The following is a 20,058-nucleotide window of genomic DNA, read 5'->3' on the forward strand; positions in this document are numbered from 1 at the left end:
ATAATGAGAACTGTTTGTGGGGCTGTCGTGAGATTTCACTGTGGATGTGTGTCAAGGATTGACACAAAGCAGACACTTAGTAAGTTGTAGTATACTAAGTGTATGTACCTCCAGCTTCAGTAGCTCTCTCCATGCCTTTCTTCCAGAAAGGTGGAAAGTTACTGCCAACGGACCAACTGCTCTTGCCCTTCATTCTGTCTTCCTTATGGGTAGCTGAGGTTCCCAGGGTCACTTTTTATATTTCTAGTATTTTTTGTCTTATTTTCCTAACTGATTGGTGGCAAACTGGCTGTGTACATTTCCCTTCAAATTTTTTCTTACCTTCCTAGGATTTTTATTCTTACTTAATTATTTAGGTTTTGGTGGAAGAGGGCTTTGAACTCAGGGCTTCACACACATGCAAAGCAGGTACTCTACCTTTTGAGCCACACCACCTGTCTATTTTGCTCTGATTATTTTGGAGATGGGGGTCTCAAACTATTCACCAGCCTTGGACCACCAATCTTCCCCATCTCAGCTTTCCAAGTAGCTAGGATTACTAGTGTGAGCCATCGGCCTGTGGTTTATATTGTTATTTTTTAAAGTTTATCTCATCTCCTCGAGGATCTCATTGCTCTGTTGTATGTTTACTTTCCTCTTCCCTCTTTCTTTCCTTTCTTCCCTTCATTCTGGGTAGAGATGAACTGAGTTCAGATCTCAAGGTTGACTGAGACTGGGAAAGGGTTGATCACTTGGTTACTGTGCTTACATTGCAGAGGAGGTAGAAATGAAAGGTCAAGACAGATCACGTGGTTAACATTCTTCCACAAAGAAATATAGGGTATTGAAGACTCCTGACCCTAAGCCATTTGCTCTTCCTAGAGGTTGTCAATCCATAAGGTCCTTGGGAATATCTGGGGCATGATTCGTTCATATTAATTTATACATCTGGAGATGCAAAAGGATGTGAGCTGGGGAGAAGCTTCTTTTGCTTCATGTTGCACTGCTTATGTCATTTCCATCATTCCCTGCTCTGCCCAGGAAGCGAACCTTGTTTTACATTTCGGGTAGTGATCCAGCCTCTAGAAGAGGCTGCCTTTGGCCCAGCCTGTCCACCCTGCTGCAGCTGTTCTCTTCTAGCAGAGGTGCTTTTGAGAGTGAAGAATAGGAGGTATAGTTTTCGTAAGTATTTTGCAATACCCCCTCGCCAGGTGCTTGAAGACAAGCAATAGTGTGACTTCAATTTGGTGAAACTTCTGAGGAAGAGATCACCCCTTCGGAGAAGTTTTGTTTGGTTAGTGGTTTGGTGTGTTTGTGATACCTTGTCCTGAATTGTAGAGCCTCATTTAGTTCCTTGGTGTTTCCATACGTTATGAAATGTCAGTGGGCAAGAATGACCATGGTCACGTTGCTTTCTGCAAAGCCTGGGTACAATAAGGACCTGAAAATGGCTCTTGGGTACTAATTGCTTTTTCAAGTACTGATGTAGTACGAAATACTAAAGGACTGGGTGTCTACAACCTGTGAAGTACTTGTCCTACATTACCTCACGAATGTTTCTGAACGTGACCTTGAATTTCTAGAAGTATAATAAATGAACACAAACCCATTACTTCCCTATGTCTGCTCTATATAGGTAGAACCACTGTGGACTGAGACCTACCTTTCTAGACCTGAAATCAAGGAGGAAGAGGAAGAGGAGGAGGAGGTTGGCCTCTTGTGGTGTGACACTCAGAATCCCAGTCCCTCACTTAGGATGTGAGCAGCCCCTGCAAATGGCACCTTTGGAAACCTTGACCAAGGCGCTTCTGTATGGGATGGGGTAAGTGTGAAGTGTGACATTTGCAGAAGGCTAGGGAATGAGTACTGTACTCAACCTTTTCAAATCTTTATTGGCTCAAATCCACCTGTTTTGGACTATGGAAGTTCATTATCAATGATTGTTGTCTTGGTGGAAATTGGATAGCTGATTCTTACTCTCTTACAATCAGAGGCTTTGAAACTGGTTTCCTGGGAAAAAAATTTTTTTTTTTTTTGATGGCACTGGGGTTTGAACTCAGGGTTTCATGCTTGCTAGGCAGATGCTCAGTCCTTTTTGCTTTGGTTATTTTGGAAATAGGGTCTTGCTTTATGCATGGGCCACCTGGACTATGATCTTCCTGTTCATGGGATGACAGGCGTATATCACCATGCCTAGCTTTTTCTGTTGAGATGGGTTCTCTCGAACTTTTTGCCTGGAGTTGGCCTTGAACCACGATGCTTCCGAGTAGCTAGGATTACAGGTGTGACCCACTGGTGACTTACCCCTAGGGACCTTCTGATTCTTAAGGGCCTATCCTTGTTGGGTCCTCCCTGTGATTTGTCACACTGATTTGGAGACTATTCCTGACTTCTCTTTTGCTTGCCTGAATAGTACTAGGGAAGGGGAAGAAGGAATTGGTTTGACTGCAACGGGACAAACTTTGTATCAGAGCTTGCTTGTTCAGGACTGTTGCATGTGGGATCGTGTCCAGAGAAAGGGTGAGCCTCTGGCTAAACAGTGGCGTGGGTTTGACGGCATCATTTCTGTCAAGGCAGCGTCATTGCTGTCAAACTGGACATTTTCCATGTGTGATGGGCTTGATGCTTTCCTGAGAAAAGGTGAAGATGTGTGTGTTCACAGTCACAGAAAAGAAAGGCTGTAACAGCACCTTTCCTATCTCCTCAGAAGTCCAGCAAAAAGGGCCGTGAGCACTTTTGTTTCCCTTCTGCAAATGGGGCCGGTGACATTACCTTATAGTCCCTATTAACTTCAGAGGGTGAATGAGGTAGACTCAAAGTCACTTTTGAGCCAGCTTTGTCTTCTTTCCCTGAAAGAAGTAATGGTAATGGTGCTTTATTGGTGTGCTCTTTAACATTGACCAGGTTTTGGTAAAATGTTGGTTGGTTCTGAACAAAATAAGAGTCAGAATGGCAGATGTTTCCTGAGGCCTGGCCCTGTTGAGCTTCTGTGGTTTTCCCACCAGCATTCTGCCTTGCTGTGGGTCCTGCTGCAACTTGTTCCTCCAGTCTTGCCTGTTGCTCCTCCCTGCCAGAATCTGGAGCCCCCGCCCAGGCCACTCCTCTCTAAACGTGGGCAGCAGTAGTAGAGCGCTCTCCTTCAGGGTGATGTCATACTGAGTGATCTCTTTGGGTTATTCATTCTTTTCAAGAGGTGGAAATCATACTAAAAACAACAAAGCCCTTTGTAGTTCTGGCTCTGCCCCCTGGGATCCCCTTTTCCTTCCTTGCAAATTCATTCCTGCCTAGAGCTGTCATCTGGACTTCTCTGTTGGAGGTCTGCCCTCAGGGATTGGCTCCCCTTTGGCAAATTCCTGTACATCCAAGGTATCCTTAGTAAGGGTCAACTGCGAGGGGGTTGTGCCTGTGCCAGCAACTCCCATGTCTCACTTGTCCTGTAGCCCCTATGGCTTCTTTCTCTTCTGTAAGGTAAACATGACTTGTCTGGCTTAAGTAACTTCTTCAGAACAGCAGAATTGGCAAGTATGGGAGCTCAGGTTAGAACTGAGGTTAGAACAGACTCCAGAGACTGTTCTCTTAATTGGAGTGTCCCAGGGGTGCCTCTACAGCTGGGCTGATTGTGCTGCTTTGTAAATTTCCCTCTGTGTGGATTCTACTGACTGCCTGGGAGTATTAGTGTTTGTTTAATGGTGACTGGACAGCCTTGCAGAACCAGCCTCCCTTGGCCTGTCTTAGGGCCTGAGTCCTTGCTCTGCACCCCCTGCCTTGGAACAACGTTCCCTAGCTCTCTGCTGTGTCAGATTTTACCTCTCCTCCAGGCCAACCCCAGTCCACCTTCTCCTTGCTGTCTTCCTATTCTGTCCCCAGCCCACTGTCCTTGTTACTCTCAGAGCCAGTGTTACCTGTCAGACATTGCCTTTCACATCTTCCCCAACCCCACAGGGGTGTGAACATTGGAGAGCTTGCCATCTGGCCTGTACCACACAGCAAGCAGTTAGGTTTTCTTTAGGGACCAACTCAAACCTGGTCCCAGCTGTCCAAAGAAATGTCAGGTTTGTTTCTGGGTTCTTTGAATGAAGAGAAATACTGAGTTAAAGAGCCATGCTAGAAAAGAAGGCAAGGGGCAAATCGGAAACTTGTGGTTTGAGCAATTTTGGTTTGAGCTGTGTGCATGTCCACACCACAGCTGTTGCAGCTGAGTCAGAGTGGATGTATCATCCCTTGGCTTCAGGCACGGTGGCTGGTCATCTGCCCCTGAGGGAACCGAAGCAGATGTATATGAAGAATAACTCAGATTCTCTTCCAATGCCTGGGACCAGGGATGTTTACCGTCTATGTGAATAGAGGTGAAACTTGTCCAGCATCTCTCTGCCTCTCCCCACCCCCATTTGAAAAACGCTGAAGACTTTGCTCAGCAGAGCTAGTGTGTTGAGTCCTTGCTGATGGCCGGCCATACTCCACAGCAATCTTTCTTGGTCACACTGTGCTTCCTGGGTGTGCTATCCCTTGTAGGGTGGTAGAGAGAGGGCTAGCCTAGAAGTAGGGGTGCAAAACAAGGGAACATACATACATTGAACACTTAACCGTGTACATGACATTCTGCTAAGTACTCTGTAAAAGAATACAGTGTCCCTTGGTAGAGGGGGTATTGGTTCCAGAACCTCCCCTCTTTGGGTGTGAAATCAAAATAAAATGCTAGAGTATTTATGTATAACCTGCACCATCCTCCTGTGCACTTTGAATCACCTCTAATTACTTATAATATCTAATGCAACATTTTTTGTGTGGGACTGGAGTTTGAACTCAGGACTTTGCACTTGCAAAGCAGGCACTCTACTGCTTGAGCCACACCTTCAGTCCATTTTGCTCTGGTTATTTTGGAGACAGGGTCTTGTGAACTATTTGCCCAGGCTGTCCTTGAACCTTGATCCTCCTGATCTCAGCCTCCTAAGTAGCTAGGATTTTAGGCATGAGCCACCAGCACCTAACTCCTAATGCAATTTGTGTGTGTGTGTGTGTGTGTGTGTGTGTGTGTGTGTGTGTGTTTGTTTTGAGACAGGGTCTCACTGTGTAGCCCAGGTTGGTCTCAAATTTGTAATCCTTCTTCCTCAGCCTCCTGAGTGCTGGGACTATTAGCATGTACCACTATGCACATCTTCCCCTAATGTGATATAAATGCTATGAAATTGGTTGTTATAATATGGTACAGAAAATGATGACAAGAAAAAAGTCTGTACATGTTCGGTACAGACGCAGTGTTTTTATCTGAATATTTTCATTCTGCAATTGGTTGAATCCATAAATGCAGAACCACAGGTGTGGAGGGCTGGCTGTATTTGACTGAACCTTTCTCCTCTGGTATGTGTGTATTCTCTAAGTCAGGTTGGTAGAACCCAAATGGTCAGACTGAAATCATACTGGACTTGAACTCTTTTTTATCAGACCTTGGAACCCGTGATCGTTCTCACACTTGCTGGCCTTCAGCTCTGGATACAGGCAGAGGGGCTTAGAGACGATGTCCAGTGACCATGTTAGCTCTAGAATTCGCAGACTCTTGGGTTCATTTCTGATCCATACCTTTTCTTTCTTGATCAGTTTCTCTTGAATTTGTTAACATCATTGTTGCCTGTAATATCATGTTTACCTGTTTTGGGCTGGAGAGTAATGTTTGAAAAACTGCAAAGTTATGGATTGTACTTTATTTTATATGTTTATCACAGGTGAAATGTATCAAGATGGTTCTTTAAACCAGTTTGATGGGTGTTTGTTCTTTTTAAGAAGCAGGAGACCCTCCAGCTAGACTGAAGGCTTTCTTTAACTGGCCTGTTCTATGGCACATACAGTCTGAGATGTTGGTGCTTTGGGTACGGTGCCACAGGACACCCCAGAGCCTTTCCCTGGCTGCCCCTCTCCTGCCCATATTGCATAAACATTGGTGTGGCAGGGACAGATGGCCATTCCAGGGGCTCCTTTGATGTCACATTTGGTTGCCTGGATGGGGGGTAGGATGGTTGCAGCCAGTCTCCACGGGAGGAAGAGAAACTGCCTGGGAAATACCCACTTGACATGGGTAAACCAAAGCTTAACTCTGGAAAAAGCTGGGCACCCTGGTATGAATGCAGAAGCGGACAGCCATGGAGATCGATTTACATAAGTGGGTTTAGCTTGTTGGGGGGGCCAGTCTGCTCAAAGCACAGCCTTTTCTCTCCGCCTCTAATTGATGCTCTGCAGACTTTGGTTTTCTTATGAGAATGTGAAGGAACTGTGTGTGTGTGTGTGTGTGTGTGTGTGTGTGTGTGTGTGTGTTTGTGTGTATGTATGAGAGAGAGAGAAAGAGAGAGAGAGAGAGAGAGATGGATCTTTACTTTCAGAGCTGGAAAAATATCTATTCCAGAAGGCGATGTTAGCTTTGCTGGAGGCTCAGGTGGAAGTACCTGGAGTCCCCTGTGGGCAAGAGAGAGAGCAATAGACCTCCTTATCAGTGGGATTCTCTCTATTTAACCAGCATCAATCTGTGTAATGAGGACTGAGGGCTTTAATCAAAGAAGGAAGTCAGATGATGAACACCAGCGCTCAGACAGGGAGGGCGCAAGGCAGCAGAATCCTGAAAGAAATAACAAGGGTTGACAGCACGTGAACATCCAGTGACTTTTTGTGGTTGTCACCGTGGAGGGCACACTGGAGGAGGGAGTTGCAGTTGCCTACGTGCAAACCAAGTGTGGATTCCAACCAATCTGGGAAAGCTAATAGCCAAGTCCATTGAACATTTCTCTGATGCTAGTCTCAGGGTTATAACTGTTGCTATTTACTTTTCTAACGTATTTACAGAAGTTCCAACAGGCTAAATGAAGGTAATGTATTCAGGTTGAGTGACATTCAGTTGCTGTTTTCATACTAATTTTTGGAGGAGGGGGGTTGAGGAATTCATCCATCTGTTGTTTTAGCAAATCATTCATTGGGTAGCTGTGAGCATCCTCTTCGGAGGTGTCTGTCCTCAGAAGAAGTGATGGGGTGACACACACAGCTCACTCCCCTTCCCCTAGGAACTTACAGGGTAGAAGGGAAGAAGTGATAGGCCATGGAGAGGTGATAGGGGAGCAGATGAGGGTGGTAACTAGAAGTCTGATGAATTTGCAGGGTCCGGGCATTAACTACTCAACTGTGAGCCAGTGAACTTCCGAAAGATTGGAAAGTTATTAATGAGATTGTTATTTTAATGATCATTTAGAGGTCACTCCCTGCCTGGCATAGTTCTAATCTTTCACATGTACTAACAAATTTAATGTTCACAATAATCTAATGAGCTATTACCATCCAGTTTTACAGTTAAGGAAACTGAGGCAGAGAGACATACAGATGGCACAGGTATCAGTAGCCTTCATTCCTAACTCCTCCTCCTCTTGTCCTTCAGCCCCACCGGGCATCCAAGTTCTCCTGACCTTGGTGATTCTTGGCATTTCCAGTCTTCCTCTGTGTTCTTGGAACAATTCGTGCATCTGCAATACAGATGGCCCCAGAATTGTGATGGGTCCGCTTAGAGTTTTTAGGTTTTACAATGGTGCAAAAGCAATACCCATTCACTAGAAGCTATACTTAGAATTTGGATCTTTTCCTGGTCTGGCAGTATGCATTGCTTTGCCATCTTCTTTTGTAGTGTGGGGCATTGGTAGTGACCACAGCTCACAGTCAGCCACGTGACCACCACAATGGGAAATGACCAACACTGTTGGTGTGCTGCATTGCTAAAGTCTGATGTTTAGCAGGTCAGGTGTATTAAATACATTTTAGACTTACGGTGTTTTTACAATGATGGGTTTAATCAGGAAGCTACTGCACCATAAGTCGAATATTTCTTTCTTTTTGAGAGTCAGAGCATTAGTGGTTTAGTGAACGGTATTTCTGCTTTATTTTTTCTTAATGTTTAGAGGATCCTGGTTTGTGCAAATACCCAATGGGCCATTTAATCCTGGAAAGATCCCACCAGTGGACTTTTTGTTCAGGACCTTGGAGGGTGATTTTAATGATTATATGAATAGCATGAATGTGCGTGGGAGTTTTATTACCTAGTTTCATGGTTGTGGTTTGAGTGTTTTCTTCTGGGTGGTTCTAGTGTTCCTGTTGATTCTGCTAGAAACTGTTCCTATACAGGTCGGAGTGATTTTTTTCCTTTTGGAGAAAAAGAATATATGTACATTTTAGATAAGATGCACAGAAGTTTCTCTCAACAGAATAAGGTCTGTAATTTGGACAGTACGTGTTAAGACAACTTTTGGGTTGAAATCATGTTATTTACATATCTTTTTTTTTGTTGTTGTTGGTAATTGGGTTTGAACTCAGCCTCTGGCTTGTGAGGCAAGCAAGCACTCTACCACTTGAGCAAGCCCCCAGCCCAAAAGCTTCAGTTTGTTTTTCAGAGAGGGTCTCAGGCTTTTTCTCAGGCCAGCCTTGAACTGTGACTTTCCCACCTCCACCGAGTAGCTGGGATTATAGGAGGGTACTCCACCAGGTGTGTTCCTACACACCATTTACCCAGGTGCTGTGTCTGCAATTTGTATTTTTTTGCGTATTATCTTTAAAATACTGAGTTATTTTCCGTTTTCTTTTTCTCCCTTTCATTTTTACTCCAGGACTAGGGGGGTTTCATGTAAGATGAAAATGGAAACTAAATAAGCATTGGATCTGGAAGTAATTTTCAGCAGTAGAGAAAATTAAACAAAATGGAAAAATGTACTATTTTGTTGCTTGCTGTCTGAGGGAACACAGGAGTGCAAAATTGTTATTTTTTTTCAGCAGTTGGATACATTATATGAGGCTAAACTTTTCACTGGGACTTTATAGATAAAAGAAAGCAAAAAAGCAGGCCTGAGTGTTCAGCGTTGTTCTCTTCTGAAGAGCACATCAAGTTGGAGTTTAAACTTAGATCAACTGCCTCTTAGTTCTCCCTTAGTTCTCCCTTTTTTTTTTTCCGGTACTAAGGCTTGAACTCAGGGCCTACACCTCGAGCCACTCCATCATCCCTTTTTTTGTAAAGGGTTTTTCGAGATAGGCTCTTGAGAACTATTTTGCCCAGTCTGGCTTTGAACTGTGATCCTCCTGATCTGTGTGCCTCCTGAATAGCTAGGATTATGGGCACGATCCACTGGCAACTGGCTAAGTTGTACTATTTTAATCAGAATGAAATCTTGCAACTGAGACTCATTCTGTGAGCCCTGTCTGCTCTTAGTCTTTTTTATTTTTTTGACTAACTAGTGGGGTGGGTAGGAATGCTCAGGGACCTAGACTGTGGGGAACACAGGAGCTGGAAAATGCCTGTGCTCAAGGTCAGCCTGGAGCAGGGGAGCTATATCCTAACGAGCTAGGCCTTTGCAGGTCTTGATATTTGGGTGTCCAAGCTGATTGGCATACTTGGGATTCCCAGTCCTGAGTAGTTGGTAGTTTAGGGTCTTTCATATCAGGAACGCATTTTGATTTTGGAAATTGTTGAGAGATATTCTTGTCTGTATCATTTCTTAAAGCACGATGTGGCTCTCAGTGTTACCTCCGACACCTTCTCTTGAGAGCTGTTGGCTGAAAGTCTTTGGAGCAGTTTGGTCTGACACCTGCAGTCTGTTTTGATGAGAGATGAACACATCTGACCTGAGATGCTTATATTTCTGTGACTTATTTATTGTTGAGGATGGAAACCAGGGCCTAGGAATCTTTTGTTTGAAATTTTGTCGTAATCTTTGTTGACTCCTTGGTTGCATGTTAGAAATGCACTTATCGCTCCATCAGTTTTTCCATGCCTGTTGTGTATGGCAGTGATGGTTAGCCCCTCATGGAATGGGTAGGTGGGACCAGTTGGGAAAAACAGCCAAGTGTAAAGGAACAGACACTTTAGTTCCATAGGCAAGTTATATTTAGTAGGGACAATAGAACACGTCCAAATTCCATTTTACAGTTCAGAGTTTATAAGTCTTTCTCAAGTGTTTTGAAAAACCATGGTGTTAGAGATGAATTCATTTGTGTATAAAACTAAAACCAGACTTCTTTGCCAGATTTAATTTGTCCCAAGTGTTCTTAGAAAGAGGTCCTTGTCTAGAGAGCACAGACCTATTTTGGTTTTAAGTCATTAAGGTCATTCTTTGCATTTATGATACTGTGTATCTTTCCCATCCAAGCACCACACAGAGACCTGCAGCTTTACTTGTCATTACTAAAACTTGGAAGCAACCAAGATGCTCTTCAGTGGGTAAAGGAACACCACCTCCATACTCTGGAATATTACCCAGCACCACCAGAAATTCAGCCATGAAAAAACATGGGGGAACCTTAGGTGTGGTTATTAGGGATGGGTGGGCAGAGAGAGGCACAGACAGGTGAAGAACAGAGGATTCTTAGGGCTGGGAAACAACTATTCTGTATGACATTATAGTGGTGGACACTTGTCATTATACATGTCCTGTCCAAACCCAGAAAATGTCCAACTCCAAGAGTGAACCTTAATAAAAACTATGGACTTTGGGTGATGATGATTGATGTCCTCCTGGAGTGTCCTGTTGAAAATGGGGAGGCTGTGCCTGTGGACGGGGATACATGAGAAATCTCTGTACTTTCTGATCAGTTTTCCTGTGAACTTGAAACTGATCTATAAAATAAGGTCACTACAACATAGCAATAATATACAGACCAAGTTGAGGAGACACAGCACTGAATTCTCTTCCTGGAATCCAGGCGAATGTCTCTTGACCTGCATTACTTCTCAAAGTTCCTTGCAGCCCCTCTACTTGGGCAGCAGCTAGTGAGCACCATGGGAGACTCATCCCGAGGAGGCTCTGCACTTGGAGAACTGGGCTGTGATAAGAACTGGCTTTATCCTGTTGGCTTCATAGTCAGGAGTCATTAATTTCAATTTCCTGTGTTCTTCCTTCTAGTCATGTATGGTGCAGTGCTATTGATATTAAGGATGCATTTTTTTTTTTTTTTTTTTTTGGTTAACTGATTCTTTTGGTAGATTCTATGTCAGGCAGACTTTCAGGTTTGATTAGGGAGACTAGGGCTTTGACAGAATTTGAAAGTATTATGGCCTGTGGACTTGAATGATCAAATCTTGTCCTGGGCTTGTTACCCTTCGTATGAGGAGTTGCCAGAGGGCTCTGTGCATGAGTAGTGAAATGAGCAATTATGAGTATTTTTCTGGAACCTTCTATCGGTGTTTTTCTTTGAGGGATGCCCTTTGTTTTTTGAAGCCATTATCCATGTCCTCTACAGATACTTATTGAGTGAGTCACTTGTGCCAGGTAGTGGGGATGCAATAATGAACAAGATTAAAATGAACCCCTGTCCTCATACTTGGCATTCTGAAGGAGGAAGATAGTAAGCAAGCAGGCAGTACCACACGCTATGCTGAAAGGTCCTTTTCTTCCTCTTTCTTTGATTTTGTCCATGCCTCCTGCTGTTTGCAGTCCTCATGGACTTCCGGATTCTCACACCAGTTTAAATGCACATGTGACTGCCAGTCCTGTAGTTCACATTCTTGAAAATCCCACTTTATATAGGTCAGGGCATTGGAGGACATTGGAGATAATCAGAGAAGATTCTGGAGACAGAAGCAGGAATCTGCGAGAGGTTTGTTTCTGTTCCACTGTGTTTAGTGTTTAATCTTTGGGGAACATAAACACCCACATAATGCATCTCTGTGTGTATGATCTACCTTCTCTATGTACATGATAATTCATCAGTCAAAATGCCATTGAAAAATGAATATTTATTAATGCTGCAATGGAAGCCTTTTGAGGGTTGTGGTAGCAGGAGACCTGACCTGTTCAGGTTTTAGGAGGCTCTCGGAGGTCCCATATTGAGGGCAGACCAAGCAGCTTCTTCATTTGGCCCACTGCTCCCGGTGGTCCTTGTGTCTAAGCATTGATTAAGCTTTATTACTGTGCACATAGTCCACATCCCACTGGTGCCATTGGATCTTTATTAATAAGCATTTTCAGCCCCTCTAGGCCTAAATCTCTTTATTGTTGGTGAGGAGAGGGACTTTCATCATTAGAGGGTAGGTAGTTGTTGAATTCTATAATGAGTTCAAGGGTGGCTCAAAAATGCTCAAAGATAATTTAGGAATCTCTGCAGCCCAGTGTTTCATTTACCTTCCAAATGGAAAACGTTCCTCTCCAGCTTTGGCTCTGCTTTGCTTTGCCTCTTCCAACGCCCGTCTCGCCTGTGGTCAGTCTCTCCACCCTCTCACTGCACACATCCCTTTTTGGTTCAGGCTGCTCATTGGGGATTTTAGTTCTCAAAGAGCATTCATTATGTGTGTTACTTTCTCTCTGGAGCCACATCTTAAATCATGGTTGGGACACATGTGGCTGATCTCTGAGTCTTTCAAAAATCCAAACCTGAATTTGTTTGGCATTTGCTCTTGTGAGCTGTGGTAAGTGGCGTATGATGGTAGACTTGTCTACAGATGTTAGTAGACCAGTAGACTTTGAACAAAATAATAATAACTTTTACATCTGGTTCCCTTTTCATCTAGGGATCTTAAAACCCCAAGTGCATATTAATTAAACCTCACATCACTGGAAGGTAGGGAAGGGTTGGAGGGCAATCATTTTAATCACCAGTGCAGAGAATTTGGAGGGACAACCTCTGGGCCCAAGGCATTTTTGCATCTCACCATTGCCTTTCATCTAGCATCTGAAGTACTTTGCAAGTGTTCCCTGGTGGGCAGTGCATTGTCCTGTACATCTGCAAGGAGAGGGGATCCCCTGGGGTCAGGGACTTGCCCTTCTTCTTTCTGTCCAGCTCATGGCATCTTATTCCTTATTGTGGATTACTTGGAGCCTCATGATGTTGACCAAAGGTTGGTGTAGTTGACTGGTAAGGCTGTTTGGTTTTGTCTTCATCTTTTTGCTTATATAGACAGGTAGAAAGTTCCTTGGAAAATGTCAACTGGAAGTGCCAAGCTGGAAATAGGTGATTCCCAATTATCAGCCTGAGATAGCTCCTTTACCTCAATGCTGTCTCTCCAGAAAGTCTCCCAGGTAAGTTGAGGTGATAGAAAGGCAGGAGAGAGCCATGGCTTTAAGGCAAAGGAGGCATGGATTTCACCCATAGGAAAAGTAAGGCAGAACAAAAGCATGTAGGAAGTGTTGAGTCTTGTCATTCGTAGGTGGGATATTCAGCTTCTGACCTGTGGGAGGTTAGGGAATGGGCTCTCAACTGGGATCAAGGGTTTCCATGCACAGTGCTGTTGCTGCATGGGGACACTGGATGGGTATGGGGTACAGAGTATGGGAGGTACATGATTAGTGTGCAAAGGGATGGGTTTCTTCCACTTTAAAACAGAAGTATCTAGCTTCATTAAGAAAATTCCTAACTTCCAGAAAAGCATGTCATTGATTTTATAATGTAATACTGCCTTTATTCTTTGTTGAAATAAACACAGGGCAAATGAATAGTATCACGGGGAAGGTGTCGAAAAGATGAGTTTTTAATGCTCCCTTCATGTGATACCTCCAGCCCACCAATTCTTCCTTCTTTCTATCTGCGACATAAAAGGTTATGTTTGTGCAGATACCAGATGAATCTTCATATTATTTTTATTTATTTATTTATTTATTAATTTAGGATGGGTTTGGGGTTTGAACTCAGGACTTTGTGCTCACCAAGCAAATGCTCTACCACCTGAGCCACACCTCTGGTCCATTTTGCTCTGGTTATTTTGGAGATGGGGGTCTTATGAACTATTTGCCCCAGCTGTCCTCAAACTGAGATCCTCCCGATCTTAGCTTTCAAGTAGCTAGGATTAAGGGTGCAAGCCACCAGCATCCTGGTGGGTAGGTTACTTTTAACCCTAGAATTCTGAGGAAGGTTTGAGGCTGTCTGAAAGGAAGGGGCAGAAATGTTAGCTAAGAACAACACGCTGAGAATAAAAGTTAGAGCCCCACTATTTACTGGCTGTGTGGCCTTAGGCAAATCACTTTATATCTCTGTGCTTTGGTGTTTTTGTTTATAAAATGGGGATGACTACTTTTCTTAGAAAAATTTTAAGAAGATTAAAATATTTCTCCAATGCTTGACTAACAGTAAGTCCTCGAAAAATATCACCTGCTATTGTTGAAATTGGTATCACTTCTCTGCCCCTAGGCAGGAGACAAAGGGATATTACTGAAAAATTAAAAAGATTTTTTTCTACCTTTCCTACTAAATCATTGTAGGACTTAACTCCATTTCAAAGTCAGTTTCCTTGATTTCCTACCTTTGGAGCCAGGAGTCTTGACTCTGTTATTCCTAAGAAGTAGACATTGGGGATTTGAATCTACTCTGGGCCTGTTTTCTGTCTCCTTTCTAGTCTTTTCTTTTTAGAACAACTTTAGATTCACAGCAAAAGTAAGCTAAAAGTGCAGAGTTCCCACATATCCCCAGCTTCTGCACGGGCTCAGCCTCTCCTGTTATTAACATCCCCAACAAGGTGGTGTCTGTTCTACTTGAACCTACATTGACGTGTCCTGTCACCCAGTGTCCACGGCTTACATTGGAGCTCCCTCTTGGTTCTGTGCATTCCATGGGTTTGACAAATGCATAATGATGCCGGTTCATCATCATCATAAAGAATAGATTCAGTGCTCTAAAAACCCTCTGTGTGTCTCCTGGTCATCCCTCCTTCCCCATTAATTTCTTGGCAGCCACGAGTCTTTTAACTGACTCTGTCATTTGCTTTTTCTGGAATGTCACATACTTGGAATCTTGCTGTGTTCAGTCTTTCACTGGGTACTACTTTTTAATGGCATCTTCATAAACTTTTTCATCAGTCTTCTCTTTGACTGAGAAGCCCAGAAATGCACCTTCTAGTCTCCACCATGAAATCGGCCCACGATCTCAGCCATTTCATGGTTGAGTTGTGTGGAAGAACCACGAAGGTGATCACATTTTACTCAAGTTACCAGTGGCTGCTTGACATCCTTTAGAACTAGAATCAGTCACACAGATATCTGCACAGATAATTTCAAACCTTCATTTGCTCTGGGATCTAACATTCCACAGTAACTGAGTTCAGTGGACCTGTGGAGAATGGGCTGTGTGATGGATATTCCAGGAGGAATTTGATAGGCCACAGCCCTTACGTACAATGTGTAAGGTGGCAAAAAAAAAACTTAGTGCATGGTGATGGATAGAATGGCAGTGGCAGCAACAGAAATATATAAAGGAGGGGGAGAAGGTGAAAACCAGGACTGTGGACTCAGGATTCAATGCAGACATGAAACCAGCTGTGTCACAAACAGCCAGCGTGCCTATGGGTACGTTGTCATCTTCCGTGGCTTCAGTTCCTTCTTCTGTGACTTGGTCTATTTCTGTTGCTAGAGCAGAAGACCACAGACTCCATAATTTACATGGGACAGAATTTTGTTTGGTTTTTGATCTGGGAAGTCCAAGAGCGTGGTACTGGTGAGGGTTTTTTTGACTGCTTCATACAATGGTGGAGAAGCAAGAGTGATGGAGTGAGAGAAAGCCAAGGAGGTCAGGCTTGCTTTTATAATAACACACTCTCGCGAGAATGAGAACTGACTCACTCCCATGAGAACAGCCATGTCCATTCATGAGGATGAAGCCCTGCTGACCTGAGTAACTCTCTTTAGTTCCCACCTCCCCCAGCACTGCTGCACTGGGGACTGAAGTTCCAATACATGTACTTTTGGGGACACTCAAACCATAGCACCCTGTAAGATGGCCTCCTCATGGAGCTTTTGTGAATTAACATGTTTAATGACTTAAAGAAACCCCCTGTACAAAGACACCTTTCTCAATGTGAGCTGGAGCCATCCTGCCATCATTGTGAGGTGGATGGAATGCACCGGAGAGAGAGACACACTCTGGTTGGGATGCAGAGCAAGGAAGACCCTAGAGAAGATGAACTCTGTGCTTCCTTTTTCTTTCTCTTTTGTGTTTTTTTAAATGATCGTGTGTGCACATTGATGCAACTAAACAAAAGATGGCAATCAAAACCACCTGTTAGCAGTCACCTTGGGGGCACCCACTATGAGAATTTAGCTTATTTCCTTCTGGACTTCGTTTCCTTCTGGGTGGTGAGTTGTTTTTGAAGAATATCAGGAAAGGCTAAAGTTTTTCTGTGGTTCAGTCCATCAGTTTGGCTTCTTATCTGTTGCAAGGAGCAGTTTATACCTATTTTTAAAATTCTGTCTTGAAATGTTTTATTTCTATTTTTTGCAGTCCTGGGGTTTTGAACTCAGGGTCTTATGTTGCCCTTTGTAGTGTTTGGTATTGTTAAAAAAGTGTCTCACAAACTATTTTGCTGGCCTTGAACTTCGATCCTCCTGACCTCTCCCTCCTGAGTAGCTAGGATTATAGGCGTGAGCCAATGGCACCCAGCTGTCCTGAAATATTTTTAAACACAGAAGAGCATGGAAAATAACATGCTTTCAGAGGATTGTGTCTCCACTGGCCCCCAGTCATGTGGAGGCAGAGGTGCAGGCCAGTGGACACTTACCAAGTCCCTGCTGGAGCGAGCATTTCACCTTTACAACTTCCTGTATCCCTATGGCAACCGTCTGAGGCCTTTCTCCCCCTTTTCTACTCTGTGTCTAACGAAGCTCTGAGAGTTTGAGGGAGTCACTGATCGTCACCCACTGGTCATATACAGCTCTGGTCATATACCAAGCTCTGGACATCACACACCCTCAATACCATATCCTGGCTCACACTTGGTTCAGAGATGCCCCAACTCAGCCACCATTTACCAAAGACACTCCTTTTAGTGTCATGGATATTTTTAATGTCATGAATATTTTTCTTGACTAATTATATTTCAAAGGATGAAGTAAACAAAATTGAAGTGACTGATTTTGTGTGTAGCAAAAATATATGTGACATAAAATTTACCATCCTGTTTTAAGAGAACAAGTGCACAATCATTAACCATGCTTTCATCATCCCTAACAGGAACTGCCCCACTAAGCAATAACTCCCCTTTCTCACCCTCCATCCCCCACCTGGATAATCTCTAGTCTATCTTCCATCCATGAATTTATTTATTCTAGATATTTTATAGAAGTGGATTCATCCAGTATTTTTCTTTTTGTGTCTGGCTTATTTCACTTAGTGTAATGTTTTCAAGGTAGCATGAGTTAAAGATTCATTCCCTCCTCCCCTCCTTTTTTTTTGGCTGAATATTTTATTGTGTATACATTCTATGTTTATTTTTTAATTACATTCATCTGTTGGTGGACATTTTGGTTGTTTCTATCTCTTGGTTGTTGTGAATATGTTATGAACACTGGTGATAAAACTAAGCAACAAAAAAAAAAAAAAAAAAAAGAAAGGAGCATCTCAGGTAAAATTTGGGCAAAGAAGCCAGGTGTGGTGAGGCATGCCTGTAATCCCAACACTAAGTTGGGAATTGAGGCTGAGGCAGGAGTATGAAGAGTTTGAGGCTAGCCTGGGATACATAGCAAAATCGTGTGCTCCCCCTCCCCCACCAAAAAAATGGGCAAAGGCCTTTTTTTTATTTGTTTTTCGTGGGACTAGGGTTTGAATGCAGAGCTTCGCACGTGCAAAGTAGGCACTCCACTCCGTTTTGCTCTGGCTATTTTAGAGATGGGTCTCATGAGCTATTTGCCTGGGCTGGCCTCTAACTGAGATTCTTCCTATCTCAGTCTCTAAAGCAGGTAGGATTGCAGGTGTAAGCCACTACTGCCTGACTTGGGCAAAGGATTTAAACAGACACTTTTCAAAGAAAGTGTACAGATGGCCAGATAAGCACATGAAAGGATGCTGGACATCACTGATATTCAGGAAATGGAAATGAAAGCCACAGTGAAATACTTCATACCTACTACCATTGTGATAATAAGTTTTAAAACAGAAAGCAGCAAGTGTTGATGAGAGTGTAGAGGAACTGGAACCCTTGTGCTAGAGGGGTGTATCATAGTATAACTGGAGTAGAAAAGTCTGGCGGGTCCTCATAGTGTGACATGTAGAATTGTTACACATATGATCCAGAGCCTCATTCCCACGTTATGTCTGAAGAAATTGAAAACAAGGACTCAAATATATGTGTGTCCGCCAGCTAAATGGCTTTTGAATGGGTACTGTCATTGCTTATCAATTCATCTTTCCTAAGGGCAATTTACGTATATTGCCATCAGGACATTTAGTGCCTCAGAAATTAGAAGCAGAAGGTTCAGCCACCTTTGTGCTGTATATAGTGATGCAGAGTCAGCAGAGTAGCAATGGCGGTTCAGTTGCAATGCCAGGACACTTGAGAAGGCTGTCAAGCCTCGGAGGCCATCTTGTGATGTGGACACACAGAGGAAATGTTTGAATGAGAAGCCAGGCTAGATTCGATTTTATCTTTCAAGTAACATTGTCAAGATAAAGACAAAATAATCTCAAGGAGATTTATGTGCAGGATTCTTTTATTCCTTATTCTCCCAGCCCCAGAGCCTAAAAGATTTATTTCTCAAGCATTAAATTTTGTTAGATGTACCATGATAAAATTGGCAGGGTTTTTGAATCAGACTTTCAAATGCAATTGGTAAGTAGGAGCAAGAACATTGGTTTTTGGGTTCTTGGAAAAGGTATTTTATCTGCAGAAGAGAGTCTCTTGGGTGCCTACAAAACTGTTGGTAATTCATTCTGAACTTTGCAGGTGTATCTAAACACTTACACTTGAATATTTGTTATTCTGGAAATCCATTTTCAATGATAGTATTAAATATTCTTTCTTTGATGACTGGGAGCCACACCAGATTCCTGGTTACGTCTACCCTCTAACTCTGCCCTCAGTCTGTGATTGGGCATTAGCTTACAGAAAAAAGAGCTTCTTTCTGAAATCTTGTGTTGAGCTGGGTCATTGGCTCCATGTCTTGGTTTCCAGGAACTTCTCTGAGGGTGCGAGCTGCCTGAGAATATGAATATGTATAGAGTTGTCTGATCAAGTAGGCAGATGTAATGTGCCCTAAAATTGGAAAGTAACAGATGAGTTAAGCACAATATTTTAAGTGTTATCAACCCACTTGAAATTGTGACTGTGAAGAGGATAGAGCTTGGAGCTTGTTAGGTTTTGTGATTCTGTTTCCTGCCCAAGTTCTGGACCAACTGAGAGCAACAGAGAAGGTAACAGATGGAGACCAAGGATCAGTTTTGTTGCTGGTGAATGTGGGATTGGAGATTGTGACGTGGAGGTACAGTAGCAGTTCTCCTGAATATTCCTGATTGATAGTTAGAAGGACTAACCACATATACAGACCTAGCACCGGACAATCGTAGGCTTCCTCTGGTGGGAAGGATCTCTGAAATCCCCTACTATGTGATCTAGAGCAAGTCAGACCTGGGCTTCTCAATACACCTGGAAGATCTCTAAAAGAACGGGAAGAGAAGGGCTTGAGGAAGGCATGCATTGGTCATTCTGAACCTTCTTTGTCCACTTAAGCAACTCACTTCCCCAGACCATCCCGAGGGGCCAAAGGGGACCTGCAGTTGTGGCGCCTGCATGTGGAAGGCTTGGGGAACATGGCACACATGCGCCCATTTACTTGACTAACTGGTAAGCACTCTGAAACCACTCCTTATAAGAATATGTGCATAGTATATCTATGCACGTAATGGGGTAGCCAATTCCAGAAGGTTTAAATGCCTTTGGAAGTCCTTCTGGGGTCCTATGCTGAGAGTCTTTGTATGGGTCCAGTATTGTGGTTTATAAATGTACAAAAGTGGAAAGGTTAACAAGTCTGTGTGGCCCCTGCCCTTCAAAACCATGAACTTTAAAAAATAGAGATGGCTCCGTGTGGGTACGTATGCTTTGCAGCTGAGGATTGAGACCCTTCAGAGGTTTAGAAAGTAATTTCAGTGGCTTAGGGCCAACATTATCAAAAAATTACATTGGAACAGAACAGAAGGTAAACCAGACTATGTATTTAGATATGCCTGTATACTCGATTAAGGTGAAAAATATGGGTCCTAGGATGAAAAATACTGATGCATGCTTTACTTGTCTTCCTATGCATTAAGGGCAGGGGAATGATAGAAAAAACACACGCTTCTCTGTTCTTGTTGCGCTTTCACTCTGTTGGCTCTTTT

The 20,058-nt window shown here is 43.3% G+C and overlaps 1 protein-coding gene across 14 annotated transcripts in view; it reads left to right on the forward strand.

Annotated features, from left to right (window-relative positions):
- The window catches only part of Tiam1 (TIAM Rac1 associated GEF 1), a 357,705-nt gene that overhangs the window by 170,506 nt on the left and 167,141 nt on the right, over window positions 1-20,058 (forward strand). For 12 of the 14 annotated variants that reach the window (XM_074072823.1, XM_074072826.1, XM_074072822.1 and 9 more), the window contains one exon: window positions 1,616-1,801. The exons of the other annotated variants lie outside the window; for them this stretch is intronic. In XM_074072823.1, the coding sequence (XP_073928924.1) occupies window positions 1,792-1,801 (10 nt within the window). In that variant the 5' untranslated portion in view covers window positions 1,616-1,791. The remainder of the gene's footprint in view (window positions 1-1,615; window positions 1,802-20,058) is intronic. 14 annotated transcript variants of the gene reach the window in all.

Source organism: Castor canadensis, chromosome 5, assembly GCF_047511655.1.
Source record: "Castor canadensis chromosome 5, mCasCan1.hap1v2, whole genome shotgun sequence".
Lineage (NCBI taxonomy): Eukaryota > Metazoa > Chordata > Mammalia > Rodentia > Castoridae > Castor > Castor canadensis.